An 11,475-nucleotide genomic window follows, 5' to 3' on the forward strand; every position below is an offset into this window, starting at 1 on the left:
TGTATAGTTTGTTCGTTATTTCTCGTAAGACGTTGACGAGTCATTCGTACTTTATACGATGCAAAATTAATGATAACTTATCATAAAACGGAAACTCTACAATTTCACACGCCGTAAACGGTAACAGAAAAGGAAAGTATTCAAGTATTTGCGGTTCGTGACGAAAAAAAAACTTTGCAGATCATTAGAGTGAATACCTTGTATGAGACATGAGATACGACTAAAATAAAATATAAAAAACAAATTTGTAATTTTCCCACCAACGATAATAAGAAAGATTATTTGGTATTTACATTTCATTTGCTGGTTTGCACCTGTTACAAGTTGATAAAATACATGAAAATTTCTTTCATCGTTATTATGACAAGTGACTCTCGATTTTTCTAACAAAAAGTTCGAAATCTTTCCCCCGCTTGGTTGGCCACTAGGACCGAATTGCATTTCTACATATTTCCCCTGAAAGAAATATATTTATAAAAATGCTTGCTTACTTTGCTAAGGATATTTATTTTCTATTTTCGTTTCAATTAGTAACAAAACTAACAGCTAAAATGAAATAAATAAAATAAGTAACGAGAATAAATAATCTTGATAAAATAAAAGAAATCTAGAATTAAACGTACAAATCTGCTACTGTTATTGTTCCGCATAGTTTTCGCATTGCCGAAAGCTTCTAAAAGAGGATTAGATTCCAAAATGACGTTTTTTACTTTTTGCACGTGTGTACCACCACCGCTAATCTTCGCGATGTATGACATTATGTATTTTGCTGAAACTGTTTTACCAGCACCTGATTCTCCACTGTAAAATGGAAATAAATAAAATAATTCGATTACGCATTATTTTCTGCCGACTACAAATATTATTGTTTATTTAGTATTGCGAGGGTAAAATTGCTAGACTTTCGAAGAATACGTCGAAGTACATACTGTATGTACACGAGTACAGTGCACAGTTACATACATTATTATTCGTACATTGCACTATCTCTGTATCTGCTGCCTTGTATCAGAGAGGATAATTTAAATATCATGATGATTTATTCGTATTATGAAAATACGAACCATTTATATAGCTTGAAAATAGTACGACAGATTTTTAACAGAAAATTGTCTTATTTTTACGATCGTTACGTTCAGCAAATCTAGCAATCCTTAAGAACGATTCGACCTATGAAACAGATTTACTTTTTATGTATAATTATTTTGTATATTTAGTTCCAGAAGCAATTAACACCGATACTTTTATAATATACTGCGAAATTTTATTTTAACGTGTCACGAATCGGAAAGTATACTAGCTTTGATAAAAGACAACTTACAATTTGTCACGAAGAAAAAGGCGAAAGTTATATAGTGAAATTACAAAATTATTAGTATTAATCGTAGCAGATATAAAGGCCGTATTGAACTTAAGAAACAAAGAAGACAACTACTTTTTTGTCAAAAATCTATTCCACGTGCGATTAAACGTTATTCTTATTAACGAATTATTTGTGTATTTCCAAGCTATGATAAATGATTCGTATTCTTGTAGGACCAATTTGTCTACTCGCAATATTATCAAAAGTACTTCAATCGTGAAACAACTAAAACCTATGATTCACAACAATAATCTCATTTCACAGTATCAGTTTGTATTGCGATAACAACATTCTGCGATGGAGCAAATACATCGGATAGTGAACGAAATAGGAAATAATCTTGAAGAGAACAAGATATCTTCAGCTGCCTTTATAGATATTAGCCAAGATTTTTTATAATGCGTTTGGCGCAAAGAATTACTTTATAAATCTACTATCTACTACCTGCTACCTACTATACACCTGTATGCTACTAATATTTCGTTTAAGCGAAAGAGATTTCCATATGAATTACAATAGCAGATTGCAACAGTAAGTCGTAGCCTATACAAGCTGGTGCGCTTCAAGCATTTTCAAGCATGATCTCCCTACGATCAATAACGCACTAATAGATCCTTCGTACATATATATAAACCATTACACATTAACGGGACATATAAATACATATATAAAACAATAAAAACGATATCTCCGTCTAAAGTAATAATATGTCCATTGTCTTTTTCATTTTATACAATATCTTTCTTCTCAAATTGTAATTATTTTTAATTATTAAGCAGCTAAGGAAATTTAAGCACTTGGGATATTTTAAACCTCGGAGCAAAGCAATTATTTTAGAAATACTATTTTCATGCAAGGACATTTATTTTACCTGATGATAACACATTGATTTTCCTTATCGATTAACATATTTCTGTACATATTGTCTGCTAATCCATATATATGTGGAGGATTTTCATACGGTACCTGAAACAGATGAAAACTGATTTAATCACAAGTATCGTAAATTAAGATCTTTTCATACGACTATGACGTTTATAATTTAGATACTACGTAAATTACGTACGCTTGTTACTTACCGCACCCTGGTAAATTTCTATTTCCCTATCTCCAAAATATGGCATTTGCTTAAAAGGATTAATCGATACCAATACAGGACCAATACATGTCTAATAGCTATTAAGGAAATTAATATGATCTTATTTGCAACATCAAAATCAGAAGCGTGACATAGTAACATAGATCGTTTCATGACGTTTTCAGCAACGAAAAGATTAATTTACTATTTTTTAGTTTATAATAATCTTTCTTATATAAATTTGCCGTTGAAAGTATCATCGCTTAAAAATAGTACCTTTTAATCTTTTATACTATTAATCTTTCGTACTTCCTTAAACCAAGAGTTTACATATCTGATATTGATAATGTATTCTTAAAACCATAAATTTCCTCTCGGTCATCTTATTCCGCAAATATCCAGGAGCTTCGGTGTATTATACACATGTACATTATTAAATTTCTTACCGTAATCTTAATATATCTTAACATAATAATCTTTAGTACATATATATTAAACATTACATTATATTATATATTACAATTATACATATAATACGTATAACGATATATTCCTTAGAATAAAGAATTATTGTTGTTATAACAATTATTTAAGGATACGAATATATAGTCATCCATGTATCTTTTTCGAAGATTTTCGGTAATAGCATCCTCGGTAATTTTCGGGAGCAAAACCATATCATCCACTCCGGAAACTTTAACATTTTGACTCTGCCAATGATACATCTGAAACAAAAATAAAATTTTCCTATTCATGCTACTCTCTGTAAAATTTATTAAACGATCAAAGGAAATCACGCTCTGTATCATCATCAATCTATAAGTCGTCTGATACTTGCTTATTTTGGGCAGAAAGATTGCTACAATGTAGAAACGGTGATTAATTCGGAGAACAACTGCGTGCAATGCTTCGAACCGGACATCCTGCATATATGTATGTAACCGTTCTTGTAAGTTTAGTAGTTTTAAGAACGTTATATGAAATATTTTTAATGTTCTATATACGCATAAATACGATACTATCCACAGAAGCATTTGCAGTTCGTAAGTATATTTGAGTAGGCTTGTTTCGATAATTCAAATAATCAAAGGAGAAATACAATCGAACTTCGTTTATCCGAACATGTGGAGGGACAGATCGTTCGAATAATAGGCTCAGTTATGAGTTCATATAACTGAACAGTATAGCTAAACAAAGACTTGTTTACATAAAGTATAAACGAGGTGCGGATAAGCAAAGTTCCACTGTACATAACGAGCACGATACGAGAAAACTTCGCGTAAACGTAACGCGAACGCATCGATGACAGTTCACCTATGCATAGCAGACATCGACATCTACGTTTCACGATACGTGTTACAATGTATACAGATCTGTATCGACGAATGAATATCAGGTTCAACTTGTATCGATACAGAAATCAGGATTCCCTTCGAACGTCGTTTCAGCATTGCTTCTATTCGCTCAAAATTACATACATCTGCATTTACGGCAATTTACCCAATCCAAGCTTAATCTTTGTCTTTTGTTTATACCTATAATTTATATAGCTAGTACCTATATACATTTACCGAGTTGACGTTTTTAGTGCAACATATACATACGTGAAATTACGATTATTATTAGGACACTAACCTTGATAACATATGTATGTATATCAAAGTCGTTGGAATCGATGAGACCTGTCTTTTCTATATATGTATATACGTAATTGTTCTCCTTTTCTTTCTGTCAGAACAACATTTACTAAAAGTGTTTTTATCGAAGGTATCTTTCGGGAGAATATTCCAGTAACCGCGTATAATAAAGGACGAACGGACTGCATATATTCTTACGTAGCAAAGTAACGTTAACAACGACAATTATTTCTTTCAAGGCATATTCCACCTCGTCCAATTTATTGAGTTCAAGGTAACAAATTATACCGTGCTAAACACAGATAACCGGTCTTTCAATGTTGTCAATATTTCTTCAAGAATCATGATTCGTCATCGTTTTAAACATTGTACGTGAAACTAAAAAAAAATATGCATATATATACATTTAAATTCATATATTCAAATATAAAATTATTATTTATTTTAATCCGATAAGAATACAAATTTTAATAATTTTTCATTATAATAATCAAAATAAGATTCTGTTTTGATATAGAAAATAAAAAAGTATTTGCCTATATTAGGAAACTTAAACTATTTAATCATAACTACAAAGTCTTATTAAACTTTGCTTTTATATAATTTATCTTTAATGAATTCAATGAATTTAAATTAAATTACAGGTATCGTTTACTACTAATTTTTTTTTAGTAATATGCCTCAAATAAAAGCCGATATTTTTATTCAAAATAAACAGATATACTTAATATTCTTCTATTAACTAAAATCTTTTGCGTACTATTTTATTCCCTTAGGGAAAAAATCTTTTGTACTGTTTACTTTAAATTTTCCCGAACATTTATAACATCTGGATCATATCTTTCGCATTGTAGTATCGCATTGTAGTTATACGGTAAGAAAATTAAGAAATATGTACGTATCGTGTATTCTATAGGTGCAATATATTTTTTATACAATGATTGTATTATAGAAAGATTAATCTAGTCTATATTTAATCGAATGAAATTCAATAAGATTATCTGTAAAAAGACAACAAAAAAACAGTAAAAAAAAACGACGAAGTAATAAATTACAATCTATAAATAATTATCTCCATGAAAGTTCTAGGAGTATACAAGCAATGTTTTTACCTTACCTATATGTATATTATAGATCTTTTTCATTAAATGTTTTATTAAAAATTTTGTTTATTTATTTCCCTATCCGTCATGAGGTATGCAATGAGAAAAAACAATTGGCAAAAAATATACTATACAGATTACGTGTAATTATTAATTTACAATCTATTTAACATTTCAATGATATAATGTAATCAGTTCTAATGATATAAATATACCTTTTTATATAACTGTTATATATAATATATTGATATAACTAATAAGAGTACAATGTCTTGTATAAGATCCAGTCCTAACCATACAAAATAAATTTGAATTAATTTGGACTTGATCAAATATAATATAATTATAAATTAAATATTTCAATCCAATAATTGTTAGAATCGCAACATCTAACAATCATTATACATACAAGAAACTATTTTAGTAATTAAGAGATACATTTCCTTTATTAATGTTTCAATACATTTACCCAGAAACTTATTCAAAACTGGAAATATAATGGATACTATATATAATTTATACATATTTATAAATATGTAAGAAATTACTTCCTTATGTAGTAAATGCATAGTTTCTACCAAACTATGGTAAAAGCAATCACAATACAAATGGGATATAATCTTATCAAGGCAAACTTATCTTATCGTACAAATAGATATCTTATAAACTTTAATAACTGAAAAATAAGAAGTTTACGCTATAATTTTTATAGAATCTACTAACTGATTAGTTAACAAGAAACTAAGATCTTGTTCTATTTATTCCTCTGACAATGAATAAGTGAAATTATTTTGAAGTATATATTTATTAAACTCTTGTTTGAACAACATAAATCATTCCTAACATAATAAAGGTACTCATGTATGAGTTTGTATGAGTTTTATAATTTTATTAACATATTGCCCCAGAGTTCCAATTATCTTATTCACAATTCATTGATATTATTTATATCATTTTCAACTGTATATACATGTATGTATAATATCATTTTAAGTATTTAATATTTGTGATAAAATAGGTAGCCTTAAATAAAGTTATTTAGACAAATTGATTTTAACTTTGTTCCCAAAAAAGAAACACAAATGTCTATAATCATTTTATATTTGAAACACCACTATATTGCAACTGTTAATTAAAAATCATCAGTATTGGTCATTGAAACAATAACTTATAACTTACAACAGCATAATAGAATGTTTCACTGCAATTGTATATTTTAATGGATCGTACTCTTATTCTTTTTAACTTTTCTTCTTTGTAACTTCCTATCGCTTCTTTAAAATAAGAAAGAGAAACGATCTAACTTGTAAACTCAGGGATAAACTAAATAGATAAATATAATAGTAATTTAAAAATAGCACTTCTACTTGTGGTATTATTTCAATTTCTATTCATTTAATATTAGAGAGCTTATAGGCCTAGCATACATGCTTAGACTTGTGTATGATATAAAAATGTAGAAAGTTTATCGGTGATAATTTAGAATATGGAGGAAATAAAATTAACTATTCAATGGTTGTCTTTTACCATTTATGCTTAATCTTCTTTTTACATTAAGACAAAGAATTAATCCTTTTCTGTAGAAATAAATCTGTTTTATAAATCTGACATAAATCTATTTTATATTTGGTTTATTATCCTACTATAACCTTAGATACATAGTTATTTATTGGAAAATTTATTTTCATTAATAACATTTTATTTATTATTAATACTAATATAAACACCAATAGTGATTAACAATGTCTATATAGTTTTACCTTCACTCAGAAAAGTCCTGTATCCATATTTACTTGATTATTGACAAAATGTTTAGACGAAATGAATAAACAATTACAATGCATTTGATTATACAATGTACACGATTATCAAGGTTGAAAAAGTAAATATGAATTTTTTTCGACACTTACCGCGCTTGGTAAATAGTAAACACCTGCTTGTTTCTTCTTTACAACTATTTGGATATAAGAAAATATACAAAAGAAGCACTCACATAAATACAATAAATAATTTCACTAGCATCACATTATACAAATACAGGCACAAATATCACAATATATCATCACGAGACATAAATTTCAACATTTAAAGTTTACAATCGCGAAACAGACCCGATCGTATCACGGTCTGACAAATACTAGTTGGTGAGCCGGTGAGTCAGTACGCCTGTCACAGAACTGCTATGATAGCATGATACGTCAGACTTACTCAGAACCACGCTCTTCGTTTGTAATCGTTCAAGAATGCTTCTCATTGCGTATTTTATACGAATGCTACAGCTTTTCTATTATATGTTTAATTCGTATGCCTCGTTTATTGAAATACTTATAATATTAATTGAGATACTTTTGACACGAATACACCGTTTGACTGTAAGAGTAGGTATCTGAAGGTATCGATGAATGAAATGTTTTAACAGTAAAGATGTAGACACGTGAGCTCGTAACCAATGTCATCGTTTCTAACGGTGTCGCGCCGATAAAGTCAGTAACAGGTGGCACTTTTACGCGCCGTTACACTTAACGCGCTGAAAACGATACAGCAATTGTGAGATTTTTCATCTGCAAAGTAAATATATACTTACAACAACTTAGACGCTCATTCATTTGTAGTACTAGAAAGTAGAGAGTCGTAGACTTTCATTCGTAGATATTTCAAATATTTCCAATAATTACAAGAACCGTGCTAAAAACACATATACATAATATAAAACGTGAATCTTGAAAAATTTCATTTAACAAAATTAATCGGTATTTATCTATAATTCGTAAAAATGTTTAATTGTACTTTGCTTTAACGAATCAGAATTACTTTTTCAACAAAATCAAATATTGGAAATTAATTCATAAGATTGGAAATACATTTGTTAATAATAACTAGACAGCGGATGTTCATGCATTAGTGGGAAATCTTTATGCAGGCGTTCCGTTTCTGCGAAATACCGATATACCCATATGATTGCAATTACACAATAGATCGCGCATTAATCGTTTTTATTCTTACAAATTGTTTAATATGTTCTATCGCGAGCGAAGTCCGTTCATCTATTTACAAGTAGAGTTTGAATAATCTCGTACATAAATAATTTCAGTAACGAAGGAAATACAATTTAACTCGACTGTGTTGCATTTGCGTCAAAATCCCATACAAATCAGACGTAAGTATCGTTTGTTCCTATGCGGCTTTTGTTTTACGGCTCGAAGAATACTTGTACTAAAATTTTCGAATCTCTTCTTTTCCTAGCGTCGAATGAATCACTTATAAGCAATAGGTAGATCATAAGATGAAATTAATCGAGACGTTCAGCAAATATCGGCGTGACCTAGAGTTACTGAAATCAGAGTATGGACATTACAGAGATACTCGAACACAAACGATAAACAGATGATGAAATAGATTAAACTATCATAGTGTTATTTTACCGAAAGGATTTATTTAATCTTTGTTTACGACGTTTACAATTGAGAAAGAACTTTCATCGATTAATAAAATATGATAACAGACGAAACTTGGCGCTTGATAGTTAATTTTACAATGCTGTCGTTAAGGAAGCAGAAAAAAAATCGAAAAAATGCTATCGCGGCTCAATGAACAAAGATACGTAGTTTATCATGGCGATAAGTGGTAGTTGCAATAGATATATAACACGGAAGAGCTAGAAATAAGTTGTAGGTAAGAGGTACACACTGAGTGACACGATGTTTGGAAAGTTAAGTGAACACTTGATCATGGTGTTTCTGGTCTCGATGCTGTTAGTCATGGGCATTGCCGTGCCAGGAACTCTAGGATATACTCACTATGATCAGGCCCAGTTGAACGCAACTATTGCAGCATTGGTACACAGCAACGGACCTGTAACACTAGTCGATGACACACACGATCATTCGAGTTTCTCGATTAGATTTGCCAACGATTTGCATATCCAAATTCCATGCGACTTTGGCCGTCATTATTATAAAAATGTCAACACTTGTGTGTCGACGTCCAAAATGGTGATAATTTACGATCATTGCCAGGTAATATTGTTTTCTATGCTTTCTAATGTTTATACTTCACAAAGGCGTTAAATTATGCGCTGCATGAATATGAAATGTATCGTTTTTAATATTCTAGTGTCTTAATTTAGAGAAGCCTATAAAGAACTATAATTGTATGTATTATCCTTGTACCTAGTTTCTAACGACATCAATTAAACGATCTTCGATCGTTAAATCGAATTTTAACATTTTTCTTCTTCGGACTTTAGTAGATCGAGCAACAAATAGAGCGAGCATCGCAAACTGTTTTCAATAGTAGTAGAATTAATTAGAAGTACGGTAAATGGGGATATTATAAATTTCTCTATACGTAGATATATTTGGAAAATGTGCGATAAATTGTATTTTTGTTCGTTTTTTAAATACCCATATCGCTGCTTACGATTCTCTGCTAGATTTTTTTATGTTCTTGAAACACCTTTCAAGATTTTATACTGTCTGTGTTCGCGAAAAATAACATTTCCCTAAGAAAATGAAAAAACCAATGATCGGAATCGATTTAATATACAGTGTAGGATAATAGATAAGACGTTACAAGGATAGAAGCTATTATTATAAAATATTTTAATAAATCCTACTTAATCTACTATATATAGTATCTAATCTGTCACATTTGTTGTTGAGAATACATCTTTTTTTAATCACCTCTACAACTAATCATATTTTTGTAACGTTTAATAATTATTTGTGCCGAGTGGGAAAAGATATATACCTTTCATAGCGTATCTAATCTTCTCTATTTCAAAACATCAATACCTAACTTACGATTAAACCAACAGAGTATGTTTACACATATAATTCTGTTTGTGGTGTTTCATTCGAGCCTCTCGGAAATCAAGCTAATCGAGTCTTCTTTTTACTAATTTCTTAATTTCATTATGCTCGTACGCAATTAATATTTTCAATTCTTAAGAAACGAACGACTTACATCCACAAGTTCATTCGTGTGCAGAAAATTGGCCTAAATAATAGAAAATTTTAAGGTAAAGTTGTAAGATGTAATATAAATCGTTAATTCGTATTTTATGCTGAAATAACTCTTCGTATTTTAATGGTTGTACCTTCGTATTTTAAGAGTGTCGTTCTAACTTTTTACTTGGATGTTAAAAATATTATTCTAAGCTGTTTTGAGATACGGTTCGTTTGTTGCAAAATTACCGTATACATTTTATATTTATAAGATATATTTAATTCGGCTATACGATTCTAATTACTTGTTTTTCTGTTTCTATAGTTTTCAATGCGTCCGGATTGCTGGAACGAAATGCCTTTCTGCTTCCTCGACAGCAGCAAGAGCGATGTCTATGGCGAAGATAACTGCCTGCCCTATTTTAAATTCAACAAAGATCTATGCCGGTGTGAACTCAAGAAATGATAAACTGTACCATACGTGTTCTGACATAAATGTAATATCAAACAGATGGATAATTTATGATGATAATGAAATATAATAAACTCCTTTATCGTATTACAGAATACAAGTTCCATTTCATTCGTTACGCTTCTCACAAACAACGCTAAAAATTGCATCTTATTTATTACATCTACGTTATTTTTAGTATTTACGTATTTACAATATGCATTTGGTATACTATTTCGCGAGATTCGGGTTGGGTTCGGGTTAAGTTCGAGTGCTACGACCACCAGTATGTTTATCGCGAATTTTATGGTAAAAGGACCGGAAGAAAAAGCTGTTACTTTAAATATTCTATGAAGGGCATTGACCCAGATAATTTTATCCTTAAATTTAACGAATAACTTGAGAAAGTAATTGACTAGACGAGTAGGTACACGGAGATTTGTTTCAAGAGAGTCTTGAAAAACATGTGCCGCAAAACTAAAAAAGACGTTCCCCTTGGTGAGAGGAATGGTGCAAACTACTGGTGCAACGAAGACCTATCCGCACCGAGGATGAAAACAATGTTATGTAGAAGAAAGGTCCAAGGGGTAACAATAAATAATTCCAAAAATGCTGACCAACTAGAATCTTTAACCCTTTCGCTTCGGCAGTCCAGTCCGCCAAAGTACTGTCACTGAACGGAAGCGCGCGCCAGAAATGCGCACAGTGTGCGTGGTTGCTGTATATGCGTTTACCTAAGTTTTAAATAACAATAATTCTTGTAAGAACCGTATATGAAATATCGTTTCACTGTCAATGGATTTAACAGATTTTTTAGCACGAAACAGTATACGATCGTTTGAATGTTTGAAATTTTGTTGTTGTTGTTTCAACAATGAGTAACTTTTAAAAAGTGAT

General features: G+C 30.3%; 2 protein-coding genes across 6 annotated transcripts in view; one reads left to right on the top strand and one right to left on the bottom strand.

Annotated features, from left to right (window-relative positions):
• The window catches only part of LOC126923665 (unconventional myosin-Ie-like), a 43,122-nt gene extending 35,763 nt beyond the window's left edge, over positions 1–7,359 (bottom strand). For 2 of the 5 annotated variants that reach the window (XM_050737369.1, XM_050737352.1), the window contains exons 1-6: positions 7,092–7,359; positions 3,041–3,166; positions 2,443–2,532; positions 2,235–2,329; positions 624–801; positions 294–456 (exon numbers count right to left, since the gene is read on the bottom strand). In XM_050737369.1, the coding sequence (XP_050593326.1) occupies positions 294–456; positions 624–801; positions 2,235–2,329; positions 2,443–2,532; positions 3,041–3,166 (652 nt within the window). In that variant the 5' untranslated portion in view covers positions 7,092–7,359. Of the gene's footprint in view, positions 1–293; positions 457–623; positions 802–2,234; positions 2,330–2,442; positions 2,533–3,040; positions 3,167–4,076; positions 4,457–7,091 lie in introns of those variants that run through there. The other 3 variants (XM_050737362.1, XM_050737385.1, XM_050737377.1) reach the window with 3 other exon arrangements.
• A 1,469-nt stretch (positions 7,360–8,828) lies between these two features.
• LOC126923990 (uncharacterized) lies at positions 8,829–10,686 on the top strand. Its single transcript, XM_050737986.1, has 2 exons — positions 8,829–9,197; positions 10,453–10,686. Exons 1-2 carry the CDS (start codon positions 8,880–8,882, stop codon positions 10,591–10,593), a joined length of 459 nt encoding a protein of 152 aa, XP_050593943.1. The 5' UTR covers positions 8,829–8,879; the 3' UTR covers positions 10,594–10,686.
• The last annotated feature ends 789 nt before the right edge of the window (positions 10,687–11,475 follow it).

Source organism: Bombus affinis, chromosome 2, assembly GCF_024516045.1.
Source record: "Bombus affinis isolate iyBomAffi1 chromosome 2, iyBomAffi1.2, whole genome shotgun sequence".
Taxonomy (NCBI): Eukaryota; Metazoa; Arthropoda; class Insecta; order Hymenoptera; family Apidae; genus Bombus; species Bombus affinis.